The sequence below is a fragment of the Podarcis liolepis genome (genome assembly GCF_965112155.1).
Source record: "Podarcis liolepis genome assembly, chromosome: 6".
In the NCBI taxonomy this organism is placed as follows: domain Eukaryota; kingdom Metazoa; phylum Chordata; class Lepidosauria; order Squamata; family Lacertidae; genus Podarcis; species Podarcis liolepis.
The window spans coordinates 53,105,157-53,130,116 of record NC_139559.1 but is presented as its reverse complement, the minus strand read 5'-3'; the positions used below and the strand labels follow the sequence as shown (position 1 = coordinate 53,130,116).

Below are 24,960 nucleotides of genomic sequence, written 5' to 3'. Positions count from 1 at the left end.
TTAAAAACGAAAAACAACTGCGTTGTTGCAGCAAGCCCACAAATGACCACCAGACACAAAAGCACCTCAGTTATTTAATCAAAATAGGCACAGACAAGTCCATGGTTATTATGGGCCTTCCCAGGCGCAGGCCGCAGCTTCCCGTCATATCAGTTTCTGCAATATGTCATTCAATTCTTGTTTGATTTCTCCTGGGTCAGTTTCTCCACTTCCTTCATGAACCGGAGGCACAGCTCATCTTGCCATGGTAAAGCTACACACTGGACAGCCACAGGGAGTCCCACAGCCCCTTGGATTGCCTGCAGGGACAGAACAAGGCAATAAGGTTTTTTCCCTACCAAATAATGGCTTCTGATGCCCACTACAAAGCAGTTGCTTCCAAACACAACATGGTGACAAACCTTCGCAAAGACCTTGTCCCACATATCATTAAAGTACCCTCTGAAACTCTTCAGCTCCTCCTCATCCTCCTCTGTCACCGACGTGACAGGCACAACCCCAGCGGGGAAGTCCAAGTAGTTATACAAGATGGTGTAACTGGCTCCCACTGCAGAGACAAAAGGACAGGTTAAAACTTTTAAGTATAGATAAGGGCACCTGGTCAAATCTCTTTGGCACTTCATCTAATCCCCCTACAGCAGAAAGTGCTTTACGATTCACCACTATGAGTCCTACGTGACAGATTCTCCTCCTCCTCCTTTTACTGGTGAGAAGACCGACTGCAGAAATCAAGACTTCTCTAAATCAATAAAACATGGGCCACTTCATACAGGGACTTCTCCATGCCAGTGGCCCTCAATAAGAGACGGCAACATCTTTCTGGAGACTTCCCGTGGGATCAGATTGGTCCATACATAGTAAGGCCCTGACAAATGTTACAGGGGAAGCACCCACTGAACACATGAGGGCATGTAATCAATGCAGCGCTAAGCAACTGTTCCATCAGCACAAGGGTTCCTCCTTGTGCAGCATAATATTCTCATTCTTTCTCTTCCTCCTCCCCCCAAATCTGTCCTAAATATTTCCCCAACCCTCCGGAGCATATTTCAGGAAGGTGCATGGGGCAAGAAGGGTGAGAAGTCCCATTGCACCAGTGGTCATCCTCATGCTAATGCAACAAGTTTGTCGAACACCACCAAAGCTGAATTACACTAGCACTGCCACCATGCAACTGAGGCAGGTGTTTGGCAAGAAAATGGGCCACTACTGCAAACTCTCATCCACACAAGTACACTTGCTCTCACAAATGGGGTATAGATTCGCAATTATTCTAAAGCCAGAGCTAGCATGGGAAAAACCCTCCCACCCATCCAAGCCCAGCTGCAGCCCTTGTGACAAGTTGCTGTGAACCCATGGGCTTTCAGATGCTGCTGGATTCCAACTCCCATCAGCCCCAGTCAGCATGGTCAGGGATAATGGGAGTTGTAGTCCTACATCTGGAGGGGCACAGCTACCCCACCCTGCCTTAAAGCATGCTGCTACACAATGTCTTATTAGCAAAGCTGACTTGGCCTGGATCATCTTATTGCATTTTTACATTTATATTTGGAGATGGAGCAACATCAGATGCACTCATAGCAAAGGGCTTGGTAAGGCCACTTCCGCCATAAGAGGAGGTGGTGTTGCGGGCTCTCACATCCCTCCCCGTGCGCAAAGGGTGGGTGGCCAGCCCTGTGCAATTGGGGTTTCCCAGCTGCATCAATGGCCGGGCCAACCAATCCAGTTGGTCAGGGGGTGTGGCCTGCCCATTAAAGGCAGGGCGCAGCCGGGAGATCTCTCTCTTTTGGCTTCCAGTGCTGCATCCTGGCAACTATCCAATTGTTTTGACTGCTCCTCAGTCACTGATGTAAGGCCCAGCTGAGCCTTGGGCTACTTTAAAAGAAAGGCAAAGGACAAGTGTTCTTGGTTCTGGTGACTATCAAGTTTCAGTCAAGGAGTGGTTAAAGAAAACTGCTTACAAGCAAAACTGGAGCAAAGAAACCATTTCCCAAGGCTGCATGACAAAAGCCCCTCTTCAGGCATCCTACATTAGGGTTCAGTCAACAGGTGAGGGAAGACAGCAGCAATGACCAGGTTAGCTATGCTCACCTCTACCTGGTTGCTGTTCCAGTGAGCTGCCATGCATTGGAAGCCAAACTTCAGAAGCAGTGAGCCTCCTGTACTCAGATAGGCTCTCTGCGGTTTTTTAGAAGCTTTGACAAGGAGGCTCTCCACTTTGGAAGTTCACTCTCCAAGCTTGTGGAGGTGGGCAGAGCTAATGGCCTCCCTTGAGTGTTTGCTTAATCACTAATGTAGAATGCTTGAAGACAACCAGAGAGATACTTGCTCTCCATTATGTTTTGTTTGCAATTCCCTACTCAACAGTGACTTAGAAAAGAAGTACTAATACACTGAATGTATTTCCTATCAGGGTTTTTTATTATTATTGCATTGCTGTCCTGTACATTCATTTTTTAAAAAAATGATATTTATTGAGAATTTAAAATTACAGAGGGGGAAAAAGGAAAAGGAAAAAAGGTAGACAAAAAGAGAAATTAAACAATACAAGTCAATAAAAAGAAAAGAGAAAAAAAGAAAAAACAAAACACAAAATACATCAAAACCAAAACCAAAAATAAACAAAAAAATAAAAACAAACCCAATATTCCCAAATCTTTATCTTTCGTTAACTTGTTTCATCGACCTCCTCACACCTCCCTTTTTTGTATTCTAGTTATTAATTATCTCAGCAAATCCTTTCCATCTTTCACTATATTCTGTCATTAAATTATCTTAATTTATTTTAACCTTATCTTACCATGAAAAGCCCTAAAGCTTAAAACTTAAAACTTATTTATACATAATTCCTTTTAATATTTCTACTAAAGCCAAATAGTTTCATTCCAACATTTTTCTAATACTCATTAATTTTACAATAATTTTCTAAATGAATTTTTAAAACTTTCTTCCAATCTTCATCCATCGTCTCTTCTTCCTGGTCTCGGGTTTTATTAGTCCTTTCTATCCCTTCCATCTAGTCCATCAACCTGGTGACCTTCTATCCGAGGCTCTTAAGTCTTTTCCATGTCCCTTCTGCAGGTCTTCTTCTTGTTTATACCTGCACTTTGCTTTATCTTCTGCTGATCTTATTCTTAATTTCCTTCCTTTCTCTCGGGGAGACTCCAACTTGACAATATCTTTATCCCTTCTCAACAAGTCAGCCCATTCTCCATAGTCAGCACTGAAATCCAAAAGATATTTGAAGGCATGTTTCAAAGTCCCTCCAAGGTTAAGGGCCCCCACAACTCCAAACTCCCCCTGGCCCAAAGCCAGATCCGAAAAGTCAAAATATCCCTGCATAGGGGGATCTATCCAATTTCCCATCTCCAAACCAAACAGTACTCCATCTCTCCAAATCTGACTTTCTCCAGGTTCAGTCGACAGAAACAACAACTTATGTTCCTGCAAGGCCGCAGCTCTCTCCATTTCTATTACTTGAGGTTCAGCAACAACCTCCTCCTTTATCTTCTTCACAACTTGCTCTGTCAAAGCACATTCCTGGGTTGGTTCCTGAGTGGTTTCTATATAGGTATTCACTGTTTGTCCAAAATTGCCAACTGCACTAGTCATCAAATCCATCTTCTCATGTAGCTGTTCCAGTAAAGCGCTTGTCTTGCAAAAAGCAAGCACTAAAGCTTCTTCTGGGCACATTCTTGTTCAAGGTCAATGTCTGGTCTCACGATCTTTAATCTCTACAGCTGTAGAATTCCCCAGATCGACTCCAGCAACAGTTTCACAAGCTCCCTCTAGAGGAAACAATTTCTATTTGTATCCGTCTTTTTAAAAGCAGATCCAGCAACAAAATTCCTTTCGTTTTTCAGATATTTTGTTCCTTTTAAGTGCAAAAGGGAACATTGGAATCAATATGTTTCTCTTTTTTAACTATCTGTCAAAAACGTTTTATCCACAGTCAATGGACTTCCCCAAAGCGTCTGTCTCTGACACCCCGTTCCCAGGTTCAAGACGGTGGAAATTTATCTTTCTTTACTCTCTCTTTTGCAGGTTTAAACAGTTTAAAATTTCCCCCCTCTTCTCCTGCTTCCAAGGGGGGTTTGGTAATTTTAACTGATGGAAATTTAGTCCTTTATAAACGACTTTCCAGACTCTAGCTTACAATGTCTTTGCTTCAATCTATTTACAAAAGCGGAAGGCGGACTTCCTGTTTAGACCTTCCCGCTTCGGTGCCAAATTAAGAAGTTTCATAGTCCAATTTTCCATTCTACTCACGGGCAGTTGTTTAAAATCCAATTGTCCACAGGAAAAAGTCAGCGCTCTCCGGCAACAGCAATGCGGCTTCACTCCGTGAAAAGAGCAGTCGATTCGAAGCACCGCGCCATTCACCCCACGTCGCTCCGGATCCCCGAAACCAGGTTTCCCCGTGAGTAGGGGAGGCGCAAAAGGTGCCAGCCGAATCCCACGTCCACAGGCTTCTCCCGCCTGTGGTTTTTGGTGGGTCTCCGCCTCGCCGTGGCGGTCCAGACCCTAATTTTCACGAAGCGGATTCCTCCCGATCAGAGGAAATCCGCCATTGCTGGAGGCGCTAACCCGGAAGTCCCCGCTGTCTTGTACATTCAGTTAGAAGTACAGAAGTACCATCAACCTCCTCCTCAGGTTGAGAAGATCTTCTGCCAAGCACATGAATGCCACTACACATCACCCAAGCATATGTGCCTTTTAAGTAGGAATCTATTGCTGCTAAGCCACACTGACTCATAAAAGGGGGTTAGGTTGTGCAAATAAATATACTGTACATCTAGTCCCCAGAGTATTGTCTGGACAATAAAGAGGCTTCTGTGAACACAAAGGTTGACCATTCTTGGCTTAGAGCATCAGAATGCAGTGCAAGTTGCAGCATAGATGAAAGTACTCCAACATATACCAGTGCCCTCTGGAGACTTCATTTCCCATGCAATGTGGAATTACCTGACAGTCTCCCAGGTAACCCAATCTTAAAAGCAGGACCCAGGACAGGACAAAGCACCACATCTAGATCTAGCCTCCTCCATTCACCAATGAATTCCTGGCAGTATTCCTAAGAGGGGAGAATAGTTAAAAACAAAAACAAAAAAACAGCAGCAGCAGCAACAGGCATACTTCAGCATGAGTGGCTGCACATGACTGGCAGCAAACAAGAATCTAGCCGGAAGAACTAAGCCTGCCCAACCCCCAAAATTCCTGTTAAGTGAGTGGCAGGATCCAAGCATCAAATCAAGCATGAGCATAATGACATTCTCTCCAAGGCAGCAGAAATGGGGATGTTGGGGAGAGGAGAGTACCCTGGAGTCGCACAGAATTTGAAGCAGGAATCAACTGCTTTGGGCTCACATGTGATAAAAAGCAGCAATCAAAAGCCTTACTTAAATAAAGCCCCTTTAAAGTTGCATGTTTCTAAAATCCTCTGCAACTGTCACTTCTGCTGCAGCCACATGGAGAGATGACATTTTAAGGGGGACTTGGAAAGCAGCAGCAATTTCTGATAAGGAATCATCAGCAAGCCATTTTGTTAGTGCCCTTGCAGCTTGAGTCCTCTTCAAGGACACAGTTCAGAACTCTGGAGAGCAGCCAAGACCTGTCATATTGGGGTCAGCCTCCATAGGTCCTCTCCACCCAATTTCTTCTCTACCAGATGTGGCCACAGGAGCAAAATATGCAGTCCCTCTTCTCTGCACATGTTCACATTTGGATGTAAGAACATAGGACGGTGCCTTAGATTAAGTCAAGCATCTGGTCTCACCCAGCAGTGACTCCCTGGGGCGTCAGATGGGTGTTTTCTCTCAGCCCTACCTGCAGAAGTCAGGGATTTAGAACTTTTAAAGCTTTGGGGTGGACCAAGATGATATAGAGCAATTCAGATGCCAAAGTGACCAAATGAAGTTCATTACTAATAATACACTGCAGTTTTAACTCTCCGTTATGTCTAAGGATGTTCTTTGCATGACAGACACTCCAGTAATGTCTTTTAACACTGATTTAAATGTACAGCATTATTTAAAATGGAAGGAAGATTTTGTATAAAGCTATGTCAGCGGTGTGGCGCTGTGGGTAAAAGCCTCAGCGCCTAGGGCTTGCCGATCGAAAGGTCGGCGGTTCGAATCCCCGCGGCGGGGTGCGCTCCCGCTGCTCGGTCCCAGCGCCTGCCAACCTAGCAGTTCAAAAGCACCCCTGGGTGCAAGTAGATAAATAGGTACCGCTTACCAGCGGGAAGGTAAACGGCGTTCCGTGTGCTGCGCTGGCTCGCCAGATGCAGCTTTGTCACGCTGGCCACGTGACCCGGAAGTGTCTCCGGACAGCGCTGGCCCCCGGCCTATAGATGTGAGATGGGCGCACAAACCCCAGAGTCTGTCAAGACTGGCCAGTTCGGGCAGGGGTACCTTTACCTTTACCTTATGTCAGAACTAGACCTCACTTGGGTACATTACTAGGGGAAACAGCTGCAGAAGGCTATGTGAATAAGCCTAGAAACTTGGCTGGGTTTTCATATTACAATCTGAAATAAAACAGATATTGTAATATTTCTCATAGGATGGAAGATTTTGGTCCAAGGCTGACAAAGGTTATAATAGCTTTTCCCATAAACTTCTTGGGACATTTATGGATCTTGAAATACTCTTAACAACAACAACAAAAACCCTAAAAGGAAATTACCTCAATTTCCGTGTGAAGTTCCCAAAGCTCTTTCACAGACCTGAAAATTCAAAAAGAAGCTGCAGGTGAATGAGAAATTGGTGAATTCAGCCTTTATGCTCATCGTTTGTACCAAGATGGTGCCTTCCAGGTGTGGCAGACTACAACTCCCATCAGCATGGCCAAAGGTGAGGATGGGGTTGTAATCCACCACAGGAGCTAGTCACGGCCTATGCTACAGGCAGAACTACACAATACCCAAACAATATTTGGTTTGCTAAGGTAGCATATATAGGACTAAGGGGGCATTCGTAAGGAAGAAGTGATGAATGGTACAAAACCCCATCCATGCTCATGAATCCACCTGTGCCTCCATCAAACTAGGTCACACATCCACACTCCAGGGACCAGGGTTGCTTCCCATTTTAAAGATTTGTTGAGGAGGAATTAAAAAGTAACCAGGGACGGTTAAGCACCTTCCTAGGTCCCGCCTCAGTTCCCCCCTAAATGCACCAACCTATATTTGCACCACAAGGGCAGCAGGGAGCAACGATTAGAAACTGCATTTCTCCCCCTTAATATACTACTGTGCATTTTTAAATTTTAAAAATTAAATTTATTATGCTTTTTTTTAAAAAAAGGCAGCTATTGTACATTTTAAATTTAGACTGCATTTTTCCAGAAAAGCTAAAGGAACTACTTTTCAATAGGCATGTATAGAATTGCACTGCTAAGACTCCTGCACCAGAACTCAGTGAGGCCATATGAAAAGCCAACCCCAATCTGCTTTGATCTATGCTGAAATTTGCAAGCACTGGAAACTAGCCATCACCTGGACCTTCACAGAAGTTACTTAGATCAGGTAGTGTGTGGGGAGGGGGGAGAAATCAGTGAATGCTCCTCCCAGCCATTCCACCCTCAATGACATCTCCTGACCCTTTGCTCCCAGGTTGTGTGGCAGACCAGGTGACCTGCCTGCCACAGCAGGCAGGGAAAGTGGAGAACCAAGTTCAAGGAGGAAACAAGTGGGAATCGTTGCCGTTCTCGTCTTTCCACTGCAGTTGGGGGTTCAAATGGGACACAAACAACATAGCTGCTAGTAATGCTAGCATATGAAAGCTGTGGGCCCACCACACCCCCATCCTGAAGCCTTACCTCTCATTTATGCTTGTCAGCATTTCGGAAATACGAAGACTCTAAGGAAACAAAGAAAGGACCGATAGGCTTTGAGCTGAAAATGCCCATTACATAAACACATTATGCTCAAACAGAAGTGTACCTTCCATTTAGGAGGTATAATATTCTTTTTTATTATTAAGTAAATAAATCATCCTTCACTAGTGGGTCCCAGGGTGGGTTACATGAATTAAAAATGTTAAAAACTTTTTTTTAAAAAAACCGCAGTCACAGGGATAGAGTGGATCCTGAAAGCACACAAAGTCAAAGGTAAAGAAGTGTGTCTTCAGCATTCCATTGCACTGAAATGCAGTGCTAATCAGAACTGTTGCCCATTCACCAGGACTAAAAAATCCCTTCTCAAAAAGTACCAACAGCCATAGGCTGCCTTCTTCAGCAAAGCAAGACAGGAGCTAGAGAAGGGGAACTTACTATTGGCTTGACGATGCAGGATAAAAGGCTTCGAAACCAATTTGGCAACTTTGCTAGAAGCACCAATTCCTTTGCTTTGGGATCCACAGACTCCCCTTTGCTGAAAGGCAACCAAGACAATTAGGTTACACAACCCTGAGTGAATTATATGTTATCCAAACCTTCAGCCATTTCAGCTCCACAGAGCCATCAGCCATGGCTACTGATGTTCAGAACGGAACACTGATCGCTTAACAAAAAGATCCCTTCTTGTCTGGCACGCAGAGGCATTCCCTGTAGGTTATATGTTGCATATAGAGTATGTGACCATTCAAAAATGTTTTCAGTGGTCCTTAATGTTTTTGTTTTACAGTGGTACCTCGGTTTTTGAATGTAATCTGTTCCAGAAGATCGTTCGGCTTCTGAAACGTTCAAAAACCGAGGCACAAAGGGCCGCCTGCAATTTCCATGGAGAAAATGGAAAAACACGTAGCAGAAGCTGTTTGACTTCCAAGGTGCATTCGAAAACAGAAGCCATTACTTCTGGGTTTCCGGCATTCGAAAACCGAAATGTTCGGCTTCCGAGACGCTTGAAAACAGAGGTACCACTGTATTTCTGATCACACTGTTCTGCTGCTCTGCTGTTTGCCATCCTGACTCTTGGGAGAGAAAGGACAGAATGGAAATTAAAATGCTGCACAATAACATTAAAAAAAAATACTTTTATTTGCATCAGGTAAAAATCCTGATGGTTTGCTTTTTTTTTTTTTTACTATGTTTTGCTATGTTTTATATATACTGTAAGCTGACCAGAGTGGCTGGGAAAACATATCCAGATGGGCTGGGTATAAATATTTTATTTATTATTAATTATTATTATTATTATTATTATTATTATTATTATTATTATTATTCCCCTTGTCCACCATGCAGCAGAAACAACTCTGAAACACAGCAGGATAAAGAGAACAGAAAGGAAAGAAGAAGCAGTGACCTCACCAAGAAAGGTATGAGCGAGATGCTTAGCTAAGTAACCAATGTGAAAAATGGAAGCAGGATCTTGCTGATGAGTACATGATGGTGAAAGCCTTTGCACCCAAAGTAAGGTAAGTAACCAATCTTCTTCTTCTTCTTGGGGTTTAATGGTGTGGGTGCATATACACATGCCAGCATTTATACATAGAGGAATACTTACAAGCCTTCTAAAAAAGTGGCACAGCCATCAGCAAACAAGCCCTTGGCAGAAATGCTACACATGAAATCATCTATGCGGCAGGGCTTAAAGGGGACCAGCTAGAAAAGGAAAGCAAGAATGCAGGATGAGAATCTTTCTCTCTGTAATGCCATACAAAGGTAAACTTCTGACTTGCAAAAAAAAAATCAAATTACTCATTCATTCTTCACGGAAAGCATTTTGCAAGAACAGCAGCCAACCTTCCTGGCAGTGACAACTACAGCAAGATCCAGAGAAGGAGGCAGATGTTGTTTCTTTCAAACAACCCACAACTGAAGCTATTTCTTGCTACCCAGATTCTGGCATTCTTGGAGAAATTGGAGAAGTTTCAAAATTTTCTCCCCAAATCATGTGGTGAAAAGAAAAGAAGTAAAATATCCATCCCCACTTAAATGAAAGATTTCTATATGCGGCTATGCTTGAGGTTAGAGCAGTGAGGAATACTGAGTCTAAAGCCAGACACAAATAATCATCATGTATTGTCCATGTTCAGGTCTAGGATCAGCAGATAGCTTATGAAAATGGGAGGCATTAAAGTTAGCATAGTGCAGCAAGTCACAACCCCACCTTATCATGGCATACTGGTCATTCTGAGTTCTCATTCTTTAAGATGTAAAGCACCACAAAAAAGGAAAAAGGAAACAGGAAAAAGGAAACACATTAAAGGATGTTTCTTTTCCTTCATTAAAATATGACTGACTTTCTACTCCTTCCTTTCTACTTCTTAACCACCCCATCTTCTCTTGCCCAGGGCATCAGTGGAATTATAGGTGGTGTTGGTGGGGAGGGGGGTGTTTGTAGGTGTGGAGACAGATACATACCGTGTGGCCAGCCTTTTCCAGAAGTTGCTTGGTTTCTAGTACAGCCCGTCTCATGGAAGGGCTTGGCATAGTGAAGGAATCTGTGACATAGTAACCTATCTGGAGGGGCTGAGAACTGGAGTACACCTAGATAAAATGAGCACAAGGTTAAGAGAACAGTTTGGAAATCAAAACATAACATCATCATTTTGGAGTCTTTAAAGACAGATGCACTAGATCAAGCTTTTAAGTGTCGACATCTTATCCTCCAAAGAATCCTGGGAGCTGTAGTTCACCAGCCACTAAACTACAATTCCCAGCACCCTTAAACTACAGCTCCCAGGATTCTTGGGGACCGGGTTGTGCTTCAAATCTATGGTCTGAATGCAGCCCCATTCTCTACTAGTCAATGATATTTCTCAGAATAATCCCATATCCATGCCAAGAGAAAGCATCTTGAAAATCTAAATTCCCAGTGTAGCTTAAGCAATGATTGCACTACATCTGCACAAGTCTACTTTTCACAATAGGTGATGTTGTGCCATTTTCTACCCTTTTCTGTAGGGAGGAATGTATCTGAAGAACACCGTTATGCAGTTTATCATGTAAGTAGGACCCTTCATTTTCCCTCACAAACTTGTGGGAATAGGATGAGGACTAGGGAGGCTTCCGGTCTGATCCAGAAGGATTTACATGTTGTTCTTAACCTCTTTCACCCCACAATACCCTTGCCCTCAGCACAGACAGTCAGGAATACAGGTCCAATGTTCACAGACACCCCACCTCCAGACTAGAATAGACTAATAAAACTGCACAATCTGGGATGGCAGCAGAACTTAAAATATGAGCCAGAGATGCCTGCTAGATCTTACTTTAAAGTGCCAATGCTGTGTGAGGTACTAATATGGAATGCATCCTCCGAGTGTATGAAGAGAGCCTGTTGCATCTCATCACAGCACACTCCAGCACACCTGGGATTAGGGTGAAGGTTTCTAGGGCAGAGGATATAACATTCCCCATAGAAATGAGCACCAGAACCTCCATTTTGTGAAGCTCAAGGTTTGCACTGCAAGGAAAGCACTCTTATTCCTCTCGGACCTTAGTCACCCCAGTTCTTTCAAGGTACAAAGGGGGTCCATGCCAACTAGCCTTGTCTCCTCCCCATGTCCAGCCTAGACATCTGCAGAGAGGCAGCCCTCATGCATATATAAGCTGTGCCCATGAAGGATCACTCCCTGTAAATGTCTGTGCTGTACACACAGATCCCAGGTTTGGGGCTAGTCATAGAATCATAGCCAGATTGTGTGCCTGGCAGCAGTGACTACTGTATGTTAAACTCTTGAGCATCAGTACATAAGGTGTTGTTTTTTAATCCCACATATTGGAAGTGGCCCAAAAGGAAGGGCAGAGCAATGTTATTGCTTTCACCATGCATCTGATTATCATAAAAAGGAGGGTGTCTTTTCCTTCAGCCTATCACCTGCTCATTGAAGGGGAGGGGAGGCACTGTGGGATCCAGCCGGAACATTTCATTGCACAAGAGAGCTCTTAAGCAGAGAGCTAAGCTGTCAACATCTTTCGCCATTGGCCCTATGCCAGCAGTCACTGGAATAAAAAATAAAAGAGAAGAACAAGTCTTGGCAATAGGATCGTCTTTCAAAACAGGGGAAACACTTCTGGGAGCAAGGCATCATGGGGTCAGAGCACTAACTGCAGCTCTTTTCACCACAGAAAGCAAGTAAGAAGAAATCCAGTAAAAGCTAACTCATAACAAACTGCCCTGCTGTCTAACACCCCTTTAGAATCTCTTCACCATTCAATAAACAATGAAAACTGAAGCCTTAAAAAAAAAACCTGTGATATCTGAAAAGCAAATTAAATACTACTGTAAAGGGACTTATGGAAGAAGCTGGTCAGTTATTTATTACAGGAAGGGCGTGGGCTACGTGCAGACCTCAACACAGAGATCTTTCTTGCTAGAATTTCCACATCTGCTGCCACTCAGAAACCTCTTCAATTTTTAAAAAGCTTCTGGTCCTCATGACTGAAGATTTCTACTTCAACATGACAGCTAAATATCAACACACATCCCTAACAGCATGTTTTTAGAACTCATTTTGCAATTTTTAAAAGGATGACAAGGTAGAGTGTTGTTTTTTAGAAAAAAGTGTATAAAGTTGGGTTAACCCATTACTATGTAAGAATTCAAAGCTACCACATTTTTGCCACCTCGACATCTCACTCTTTCCAAGCAAATGATAATCACCAACCTGATTTCTGCCCACGAATGCTTGGTATAACTCCTTTTTTGCTGTGAAAAGATCACCAGAGAAGATGTTTCAAGCACAGCTTTCAGGGTTGCTGGTTTCCAACACCTAAGTTTCCACAGTGTTCTAACAGGGAACCTATTCCCAGACCCCAGCAGAGATGCGGCTTCTCACCCCTTTGAGGGTTCTCTCCACTGAATGAGGGATAAATCTTAGCCAGCAATCTAGCGCATCCCATTAAAGGAAACTCCCAAAAGGCCTTTTGTCCAAGCAGGGAAAAGTTGAGAGACTGGCAGAGTAAATCCCATTAAGTTCAATGCAACTTACTCACAGATAAGAGAGCATAGGATTGCTGCCCATTTCGAAAGTGCACATCAGTAAAAAAAAAAAAGAAGAAAGAAAGAAAGAAAGAAAGAAAGAAAGAAAGAAAGAAAGAAAGAAAGAAAGAAAGAAAGAAAGAACTCCCCAACAAGTTTAGTGCCTGTGCAAGAACTTAAATTTGTACTTTCTGCACCAAGGGTTAACAGCTTGCCTGATTCTTGGGAGTCTTCTGCCTTTATGTGTACAATGAACCTGGATCCTGCGAAGAACAGCCCTCACCAGCCCCCAAGAAAGGCTTTAGTCTATATATATATATATATATATATATATATATATATATATATAGCTTAAATGCTGTCTTTTAAGGCTGCAAACTTGCACTGTACCTAATTCGGCCACCTGTGGTTTTGAATCCACAAATTCCACAGAAAGCAGCTGGGATACGAATGCTGCCTCCTATGTCTGTACCAAAGCCCAGGATAGATCCTCCGCTTTTAATAAGAGCACCTTCGCCTCCTGAAGAACCACCTGGACTTTTGGAATGATCCAGAGGATGGAGCGTCTGACCAAAGATCAGGTTGCTGCAGTCATAGCTAAAAACACAAGAGAAGGCAGTCAGATGATTAAGCCACAGCTAAGTCAAATATACCTTGCCGCCTCCTATCCCACATAGGATCCGTGCTATGGTTGCAGCTCCCTTGCCCAACTCCCTATATAAATATATTTACTTATTTCATAACACTTATGCACCACTTGATTGGATAAAACCCTCAAAGCGGTTTACCAAAAAAAAAAGGATAAACTCATCCATAAGATGAATCAGTAACAATCTAAGACTTTCAAAAAGTAAAATAGCAATAGACTAAAAACAGATTAAAACTTGCATCAACTTTCTAAACATCCAGGTAGGCTTGCCTAAACAAAAATGTTTTTCACAGGCATCAAAAAGTATACAGTGAAGGTGCCTGATTCATATCAATAGGCAGGGAGTTCCAAAGTGTAGGTGCCACCACACTAAAAAGTGAGGAAGACCAGGCCAGAGGGTACACACACCATCAGCTCCTGCTAGAACCAGCAATGGCCTGAGAGGCTTGTCAGGGCACCTGATTCCCACCTTCCCTGGGGCTGCTGAAGACCTGTGTGCACTGAGGGAAGGCAGAACTGAGGGAGACCAGGCCACGGAGCACACATACCACTGACTCAGGTGGCTCAAGAGGACTCTGCCACTGTACTTTTGATATAATGTAGTAGTTTTAGTGTTTTGAAATTGTAACCCACCTCAGGTGCCTTGGCAGAAAGGCAGAATTAAAATCCAGTGCATAAAATAAACAAATCCTGTCTCAGATATTACCCCGCCCTTTAACCACAAGAATTCACGAGGCACCTAACAAAATATGGAGTCAGACCAAACCCTTTTAAACACCAACAAAATTAATGAAGCATGATGCAAGTTACCAATCCTCTCATTACCACAGAGCTGCCCATCACAACAAAAGGGTTGGGTGGACCGTGGGTTGAGAGAGAAGGTGGGGTCCTATACCACTTGACAAGCAGGAAGCAACTTTTCCACAGCTATTCAGAGGCTGATTTCAAGAGAAAACAAAGCTGTAGAGAGCTCTGGAAAAGTCTTGTTGCCTAGCTAACAAAACCACTTGCCACACTCCACTGCAATCACAACAATGCCCAACAGTTTAAATGCTTAAAAGAACAAAAAAAACCCAACAACCCACATTTGTGATTGTTTCTAGAAGGCCCATTATAAACCATCAGGGTGCAGTTTTGCAGCATTCAGTTCATAACTTCTGTCTGACAGCATTTGTTTCATCTTCTATTTATCCACAGAAAAGTGCTTTCACACATCACATAGTCATCCCAGGCTTCTGATGTCTGAAAACACCTATTGAGTTTAAAGAATCAGAGTAATCTAGCCCAACCTCTTCTTACCAATGCACAATATCTATAGACTGGAGTTATTGATATTAGAATTCTTGACACTCACAGTATTGTGAGCATGCAAAGTAAGGAGTTCCCTCTGATATATGCACCACTCAGAGAGGCCAGCAGGCAAATGGGGAGAGTTTAAATTCCCTCTTTCGCCTACTCTTCTTCCTAGAGTAACAGGCTCGAGCAAATAAACTGAACAAGAGCTACTCTCTGGCAAAAGGAACAGAAACAAGTGTAGTTTATTGTTCCTTAATGGAGGCTCAATTAACTTACATAAAAATAAAACTTCATTAAAGCATAGAATCAGAGTTGGGAAGTATCTCAGAGGTCATCTAGCTGCCCCCTCCTGCCCCCTGCTGATCAAGGAAATCCATTGCTACCTGGTTTTTTAAGCAGTCTAGGTGACCACCTAAGGAAGGCAAGCCCACCCCCTTTCTGAGGCCATCTGTTCCACGGATGAATAGCTCATACCATCAGGAAGTCCTTCCCAATGTTCAGCCAAAATCCTCTTTCATTTAATTTGAACCTGTTAGCTCTGGATCAACAGAGAAGAAAAATTTTGCTCTACCATTTACAGTATGTGACTTCAAACATTTGGCTGTCATGTTGCCCCTGAATTATCTCTTCTACAGGTGAACCATATTCAACTCCTTTCCTCATAGTATTTGTTATTTGTGTAAATGCCCACACAGAAATATAGCAGGGGGGGGGATTATATGATTTACCTCAATAAAGACTGAGGAACATTGGTTTTTACAAATGGAATTGCTCCTTGATGTTTCAACACCTGAATGACAACTGCATCTGTTGCTGCAGGCAGGTTGAGATGCTTCACCAGGCCCAGTGTGGAATCATGGCCCTGGGGGTGGGGTGAGGAAAAGAACAGAGATAAGACATCTGGTTCTTACCCCAGATCCTTCGGATATCAAACAGTAATGCTGCCTGCGGTATAAGTCACAATGCTCTTTCACATATGAATTGGCTAGTAATATTCCTGAGGATGGAGAGTTATATCCATGGAGAAATTTGAAGCGAGTATCAGTTGTATCCAACTTGGCTACGTTCACGTCAACATGTACACTAGAACAGTGTTTCCCAACCGGTGTTCCGCGGCACACGAGTGTGCCGTGAGACGTTGCCTCGTGTGCCGCGAGATGCCTGGAGGGAGGCGGGCGAGTCGGGCGGCGAGAGGCGGGGCGGCGGCGGCGAGGAGAGGCCGCGCCTCCTGCTGCTGCCTGGCGCTCCTCCTCGCAGCCGGCAGCGCTGCCTGGGCGCCTCCGCGCGACTCTGCCTCGCTGGGTTTGGTCTCCCAGCAGAGACGGGTCACACGCGCCCCTCCCTCCCTCCCTCAGCCTGCGCGGAGGGAGAGCCAGAGAGAGGCATCGCTCCTGCGCGGCGGGAGAGGGAGCAGCCGGAGCGATGCCCCAAACGAACGCATGGGACCGGAGGGGAAATCCTCTCCGAGGCGGATTGAGCGCAGCTGAGAGAAGCCTTTCGAGGAGCTGCCGTGTCCCCTGGAAACCCCCTTCCCAGCTCTGCCTCAGCCGCCGCCGCCTCAGTTGCCGCCGTCCCTCAGTCCCTCGCTCTGCTGCCTCCTCCCACCCCCAAAGCTTGGAGGTTCCCCAGCAAGGGGGAGGGAAAAAACTTTCCCCAGCAAGGGGGAGGGAAAAAACTTTCACTTTTGTGCGTCCCTCCCGGCGTGACGCTGCGCGCTGACGTCACGGGGCGGGGCTTTAATGGTGGTGTGCCGCGAGATTTTTTTTCAGTAAACAGGTGTGCCGTTGCCCAAAAACGTTTGGGAAACACTGCACTAGAAGGCTAACAGGTCAGTCCCACTGCCACGGCTCAGTAGGGTTTCCCCTCCACACAGGATTCTAGGAAACCCTACTGAACCGTGGAATTATAAAGGAATTGACCCAGCAAAAGATAATGCCCCACAATGTGCAGGAGGGCATTCACAACCAAACACATATCTCCTACTACCATGCAACTTGAAAGAGGATCTTCTGCAAGTGATGGGGCTCGATCTTGGCACATACGAAAGCAATTAGAAGACTGATCATCACATCAAATTATGGAAGCTCCACTATGCAACTGCCATGTCACACTGAAAAACTGCCCCCAAATTAGGAACAGCACATCATTCTGAATGAATCAGACCCCAAGGAATGGGATCCAAGTAGGGTTGTCATACATCCGGAATTTCCTGGACATACCCAAAATACTGCAGTCAGAAGCAGTGTCCAGGCAGAAATCGGCAGAAATGTCCAGGAAAATCCAGACGTAGGGCGACCCATTATTTGTGTCGCTTTTCCTTAAAAATAGCTTTAAAAGGTCAACAATTTTGGCCAAAAACAACAACTTTTGTGCCCTGATTTTCACTTTCTGAAATGTGGCAACCTTGGATCCAAGTCTCATTTCTGCAAAAAGTATAGATGTCATGCTACAATGCCAATCCCACCCTGCCCCTCTGATTCTGCTAAATAAGAAGTTTGCCTCAGCAATTTTTCTAAGACATGGTTTCTCTACAAATTTACTGGTTTGACACATGAGCACAGGGCATTGTTGCCCATGGGCCAAGATTGGTGGTACCTTGCAGTCAATGGAGTCCTTGATGCTGATGGGAATGCCATAGAGCAAACCCTTCTTCCCCTGACTTTTCACGTGCAGAAGCTGAGACTCACAATCTTCCAGATAATCGGTCACACAGTTGACATCTCTAGTCACTTTCAAGGCCTGTGAAAAGCAGGAAAAGGCAATCAGTTCAACCCACCTTCCAAGGCAGTCTGTTCTACAGCTTAGTACCTCATATAATCAGGACATACTTCCCAATAGTTAAGTCAAAATCCTCTTTTATGTACTTGGGAGTTTGGGTTCTACCCACTGGAGCAATAGAAATAAAGTTTCCCCAGCCCAGATGGTTGGGGTAGAAATAATATATTACTACTACTACTACTACTACTACTACTACTACTACTACTACTACTATTATTTCGCCACCATCTATGCAACTTATCAAGTTTAATAAACAAAATGAAATAATGGGAGGGGTTATTGCTTTGTTTTATTATGTATCTTATGCTCTCATTTTGTATTTTAATGTTGTGCACTGCCGTGCTATCTTCAGATGAAGGGCAGTACCCAAATTTAATTAATAAATAAAAAATATTTGAAGACTGCTATCATATTGCCTCTTAACCATCTATTCTCCCGGCTAAACATAGCAAACTCTTTCAACTTTTCCTCACAGGACTGGATCAACAGGCCCCTCACTATCCTTGTCCTTCTCCTCTGGACTCTTTCCAATGAAAGTTACTTTTCAAACCTATCGATTCAGGGTTGGAATGCAAGGGGAATCCATGTTGGCACCCTGAGCTGCAGACTGAAGTTCAGGCAAAGGATTTACAGTCTGCTATGTAGCATTTATTTGCTTGAGTTGACAAAACCACTTCCGTTCCCGCTGTAGTACTAAGTCCCCAGTGGCACACGGGGAACAAATTAAGTGCAAAACATTGTGGACAATATTGGTGCTATATGAACAACAACAACAACATAGATGCCCAACACAAAAACCTTCAAGTATTCAACATTTACAAAGCACCTAAAATTTTCTAAGCACTGTACAGGTATTATGATATACATTATACAGTGAGTCTGCAGGCAGGGTCTCATAGCCAGGATACAAGAAGTGGGCAAGGAAAGAAACTGGGGCAAATAAAGAAATCCAGAAAATTGGAGCAGAGTGATTTTTCAGGCAGGGAGCAGGAACACAAGCTCCCAGCAGCTGTCAATATGGGGTCAGTTCCCTTTCACCCTGGATTACCTTGAACAAAGGGCAGCTTACCAACCAAACCTTCACTCTGTCCATCACATTCCCTTCCCCACTCATTTCCCATTGCTTTTGGTGGAATGTCAGCCACACCTCACCTGATCCATGTAGGCATAGAGGACATTCTCAGGTGAGAGTGATCCATCCCTCAGTTTCCCACAGAGTTCAGGAAGAGCCAAAGACAAGATGGGTTCTGGTTTGTGACCTGGACTCTGAAGGAGAAATAGTAATAATAATAAAAAGTTTAAAAAAATCAAATCAAGTCCAGTGTTGTTTTTTTCATGGGGTACGCATACCCCTAAACATTTTGTGAATCTAAGTTTGGCCTCATTGAGGGGCAGTACTTCAATATGAGTAGGAAAATGAGAGTACCCCTAAACACTGATCGAGTCCAATATATATATATATATATATATATATATATATATATATATATATGCTTTCGTAGATTTTCACGGGTACAGGAATGCAGGTTTTGGTGTCTTCGGGTGTCTTCCCGTGTAAGAGTTGGGGTGTCTAGGCGACGTTTCGACGAGGTCTCACTCGTCATCTTCAGGCTGGTGCTTTCGGCTTCTTGTTACTGGAACAGAGCAGGATCTCAGTGTTTGAGTTCCTATAAATACTGTTGAGGGGGTGTGGTGTATAGCCTCCGACGTTCTGGGCAGAGAGGGAGTTCCCAGGTTAGTGTGACTTTTCTTCTTTTGTTCCTTAATTACTTGAGGGATATCTTGATATCCCTGGGCTTCCCTCAACGCCAGAAGCCCAGATATCTTGATCAGATATCTTGATATCCCTGGGCTTCCCTCAACGCCAGAAGCCCAGCCACCCTCCACAACAACCCATGAAACAAACAGTACATAACATATCAGACAGGATCCTCACCTCAACTGAAACCAAAGTACTCTCCAAAGGTTTCAACTTTGCAGTCGCCCCGAGACGCATCCCCACGGAAAACATCATATGCGGAGTCGAAGCTAGCCTAACCAAAATCAACCCAGATGAAGCCAATAAAATCAGACTTGAAGTCACCAACATCCTCTGCTCCAGCAAACCACCCAGAAGCAATTTACACAAAGAAGAACAGAAAGCACTCACCAACCTGAGGAAAGACAACAACATAATCATTCTCCCAGCAGACAAAGGTAATGCCACTGTTGTGATGAACACATCGGACTACCAAGCAAAACTATCAAATCTACTCCAAGACCCTACCTACCAACCTATAAAAACAGATCCCACCACCTATCTGGAAAAAACCACCAAATCCAAAATAAAAGCCTCTCCTATCAGTGAAGAAATCCAGCTAAGAATCATCCCCAGAGAAAAATCATCCAGATGCCCCAAACTCTACGGTCTCCCCAAGATACACAAAGAAGGAACACCACTCAGACCAATAGTCAGCTCCATAGGCTCACCTCTACAAAATCTCGCTAAATTTCTCGCTAAGCAACTTCAGCCCTATGCAGAATCCATCGCTTCACACGTTACTAACTCCTTCCAGTTCATAGAAACAATAAAGAAGCAAAACCTACATCCCGATGACCTACTTGTGAGCTTCGATGTTGTATCTCTCTTCACACAAGTGCCCATTAATGAAGCCTTGACAGCCATTCAAAACAAATACAATCCCCCCGAATACATCCTGGACCTGACCAACCACTGCCTAACCAACACGTACTTCATCCACAATGGACAAAGATACAAACAGATAGAAGGAGCACCTATGGGATCACCCTTCTCACCGGTCATCGCAAATTTGTACATGGAACACTTTGAAACCAATGCTTTAGACAAGTCAGAACACAAACCCAAACTTTGGCTCAGATATGTTGACGACACCTTTGTAATTTGGCCACACGGGAAAGAAAAACTAGATAGCTTCCTCACACATCTCAACAGCCTACACCCCAAAATACAATTCACTATGGAAATAGAAGCCAACAACCAACTTCCCTTCCTTGACGTCCTAATCTACAAAAAACCTGATGGCTCCCTAGGACACACTATCTACCGGAAAAAAACACACACCAACCGCTACTTACATGCACAATCACACCACCACCCTGCACAAATAAACTCCGTAGCCAAGACTCTCATCTCCAGAACCAAACGCCTGGCTGACAAAGACCACTTGACAACTGAGTTACAGAATCTCTCAAATGTGTTAATCGCCAATGGATACCAGCAAAACAGGGTTACGAAGCTAATCCAAAAAGAAACACCCCCCAAAAACCAAGACACAGAAGAAAACAATGGCATGGCCCTCCTTCCTTATATCAAGGGCACTACAGATAAAATTAGCAAAATCCTCCATAAACACAATATCAAAACAGCCTTTTGCACCAACCAAAAAATAGCCAATATCCTCAGAAACCCCAAAGATAAAATCCAGTTGGAAAACCAAGGGGTCTATGAAATACCCTGCAAAGTCTGCCCAGCCACGTACATTGGACAAACAAACAGACGAATAAATGCACGTATCGCAGAACACAAGAATGCCGTCAAAAAAGAAGAAAAAACTTCCTCTCTTTTCCAACACATGAAAGAAACAGGACACGAAATTAATTTTGCAGATTCCAAATTGCTCTTTAACATGGAACATCACCACAAGAGAATAATCATGGAAGCCATCGAGATAGAGAAACACCCTCACAACATGAACAAGCGTGACGACACGTCCCGCCTGCCAGACATCTGGAAATTAGCCCTCCCCACAAAAACCGACACCAGAACCAGAGGCACACAGAACGCCATCACCAATCAACCACACCAGACCCAAACCCAGACCCTCTCCACAGATAAATTACAGACACCATCCAGTAGCCAAACCATAGTGGCACCTCCGGATGCTGCACCCCCCTGCAATCCCTACACAGATCTGGCTGGCACAGGGCACAAAACCACAGCTCGCCCCTATACACGAAGCCAAGCCAGAGCACAACTAAGTGCAGTACAGCCATCTTCTCAGAAAAACTCTTCACAAGCTCAAGAGGTCAAGACACGTAAGCTTTAGCAACTAATCCACACTTAATGACCCTCCTAAGTGGTACTCAGAATATCACTCAAGAAATCACTCAAGATATCCCTCAAGTAATTAAGGAACAAAAGAAGAAAAGTCACACTAACCTGGGAACTCCCTCTCTGCCCAGAACGTCGGAGGCTATACACCACACCCCCTCAACAGTATTTATAGGAACTCAAACACTGAGATCCTGCTCTGTTCCAGTAACAAGAAGCCGAAAGCACCAGCCTGAAGATGACGAGTGAGACCTCGTCGAAACGTCGCCTAGACACCCCAACTCTTACACGGGAAGACACCCGAAGACACCAAAACCTGCATATATATATATATATATATAGCAATCAAACTACATTGCTGACTCACACCAACTGCTTCTATACTCCCACAACATAAAAGCAAGTACCGGTACTTGTGTTTCAACAGAGCAAGAGGAGGGGTGCTGCTAAAACTATTTTTGTTGCACAACCTAACGCAATCCTCTGGAAAGAGTACTTGACTGGATCTGAAGATACTGATCATAAAACCTGCTTTCAGCAATTCTCAGACACAATTACTCATTGGCTGGTAACATGGGAGCAGCCTCCTTTGCAAGACTGATTCAGGCTTGACTGCATCCATTGCTTGGATAATAGAAGTGGTACAACTGACAGTGTTAAAGGCCTTCCAACCAGTGGTGGAGCTACCTGCTCCGGCACTGGGAATGGCATACATCCGGGGGCATGGCTGGTGTGCATCCCAGGGGCCATGGTGCGTGTCCCAGGGGGTGTGGTGCACATCCCGGGGGCGTGGCTCGCCACCCGTGGGGGTATGGCATGCATCGGGGGGTGCACATTGAGTGGCATGCGTCCCAGGGCATGCGCAGCAACCATGGGCGTCCCAGGGCATATGTGGCGAGCACCGAGCATCCCGGGGGGCAGGGGCAGTTGCAATGGCACCCAGGGCGGCCTGCTCCCCCCACCCCCATCTTCGTCCACCAGTGCTTCCAACACTCCATCACATTAAGATTAACGGCCAGTGGAGCACTTGATGACATGGCCTGATGAATTCCTCTCTCTCTCAGATCTTGATTGCATGGAGAGTGGACTTGTTGTGGCCACATTGTTTCTCCACTGTTTCTTCCATTGCGCTCTGGGACAGGTAGGTGGCTTGCATTTCAGGGTCTTGTACTGTCCTAACCACACTTAGCGAGGGAATCACACTCACTCTAAGGCCACTTGTTGAGTGGAACAGTGGGTGGGGTGGCCCACACTTCCTCCCCACTCTCCCTGCCCCACAGCTGAGCACTTATGGTTGAATTTGCAACCATATGTTTAACACACGTAAGATGTGATTGTGCTGTACCTCTGAAAGTATACTGGGAACTTTCCAGTTCTTCGACCTAAGCTTTCTTGAGCTTGAAATCTACAACATACCTAAAAAATCATCATCATCAGTGTTGTGTAATGGTTGGAGTAGGACCATGGAGACTAAATTTCAAATCTCAATTCACTCAGGAAGCTCACTGAGCAAGTCACTTTCTCTCAATCTATTTTGAACTGTTAATTAAATAAATCCAAGCCTTTGATTGAATTGTGACACCTCAGTCACCAGCCCAGCCCAACTCACATAAGTTTAGCAAGCAAAACTTTCTTCACCCTCATTCTACTACGTTTCAGTGCTTGGCTGTTCTTAATACCACAAACTATGGTAAAGGACCCCTGGACCGTAAAGTCCAGTCAAAGGTTACTATGGGGTGCGGCGCTCATCTCGCTTCAGCCGAGGGAGCCGGCGTTTGTCCACAGACAGCTTTCCGGGTCATGTGGCCAGCGTGACTAAACCACTTCTGGTCCAATGGGACACCGTGACGAGTGCCAGAGCGCACGGAAATGTCGTTTACCTTCCTGCCACAGTGGGACCTATTTATCTACTTGCACTGGCGTGCTTTTGAACTGCTAGGTTGGCAGGAGCTGGGACAGAGCAACAGGAGCTCACCCCATTGTGCGGATTTGAACCGCCAGCCAAAGAGGCTCAGTGATTTAGACCACAGCGCCACCCTCTCCCACCACAAAAAGCCATGGCAGCAGAGGCAAATAGATTTCTGCAGGCATAAGCTTTTGTAGACTAAAGTTCACACTTAATATGTTTGTGTCTGGAAGTTGCCACAAAGTACATGGTAATGAGTAAAGATCAAACTAGTGGGACGTACTTCTGCCCACATACTGTATGCAACTGTTGCACAGAGCAGAGTCCATGAAGCTTCTCTCTCTGCCACAGCACTGTGAAAAGGCACAGCTCCGTTTTAGGAACCCTTAAAGCATGCGCAAGCAGAATCAATATGGGGGCCGCCATCCCCTTCTGGGGGCCACGTACCAGTGGTGCACAGATTCAGAAGTTAAAGTGAGCAGAGCAATGCATGTAAAAATTGCTTTCATACAGCAGACTAGTTTCAGAGCGCAACACACAGACCCCTTCTCCATCTTCCATCCAGGAAAAGTAATTGAATATCAGAGTCCAAGGACACCTTGCAACGGGAGAAGGAGTACACGCACCCACACACACTCAATGAGATGCTGAAATAGGGCCAATGGGGGGGGGCGGCTGGGACGAAGGAGGCTTGGTGTGTGCATTCACACACACACCGGGGACAGAGGCTTCTCACCACAGCCTTAAAGTTACAGGAGGAACCTTCGGCGTTAGCAAGCCGGTCTTTCCGCTTCGGGGGTTTTCCGACGACCCTTGCTCGGTGCCTCCAGCTGCCCCGTATCCCCCCCCCCCTCACACACACACCCGAGGCAGGAATCAGGTGCGCTCAGCGAGTAGCCGCTTCCAGCCCGACGCCACCTACCCGCTCTTTGAACTTTCGGGCAGCTTTTAGCATTCGCTCCAGCGCGCGCTCTCGCCTTTCTTTCGCCTCTTCCACCTTCCTCTGGACTTTCCTCCGCCGCCGCCATCTCAGCAGGAGCACCGTCGCCGCCGAGCAGCACAAGAGAGCCGAGACGAGGCTGACGCTCATCCTCTTCAGGGTCCCGCGCGGCTACTGCTTCGTCCGCTACCTCCGCAGCCAGCTGACAGCTGCTGAAGGCGCGGCCTCCGCAAAGGGCGGAAACTGGATTCAGGGGCTTGAACTCCCACTCGGATTTCTCCAAACACGGCGCGCCGGAAACGCATTCTGTTTTCATGCCTTCCTCCTAACCGCACCGTTAAAATCCGGGTTTCCGGATATACAGTGCTGCTGCCCGAGAACCCCCACCTGCGATTTAGAAAGGGTCAAGTTTCTGGTCCGTAACGCAGCGGAGGATGGGAAGCTCTGGTGG

At 45.1% G+C, this 24,960-nt stretch overlaps 1 protein-coding gene across 1 annotated transcript; it reads right to left on the bottom strand.

The window, feature by feature from the left end:
* Window positions 1-61: 61 nt before the first annotated feature.
* FAAH (fatty acid amide hydrolase) lies at window positions 62-24,806 on the bottom strand. Its single transcript, XM_083509627.1, has 15 exons — window positions 24,492-24,806; window positions 18,744-18,857; window positions 17,409-17,552; window positions 15,542-15,675; window positions 13,259-13,465; window positions 12,555-12,595; window positions 11,765-11,889; window positions 10,306-10,431; window positions 9,446-9,543; window positions 8,272-8,371; window positions 7,819-7,859; window positions 6,685-6,724; window positions 4,963-5,071; window positions 402-547; window positions 62-299 (listed from the first exon to the last, which is right to left on the bottom strand). The coding sequence occupies exons 1-15, from the start codon at window positions 24,657-24,659 to the stop codon at window positions 171-173; spliced, it is 1,722 nt and encodes a 573-aa protein (XP_083365753.1). The 5' UTR covers window positions 24,660-24,806; the 3' UTR covers window positions 62-170.
* Window positions 24,807-24,960: the final 154 nt, after the last annotated feature.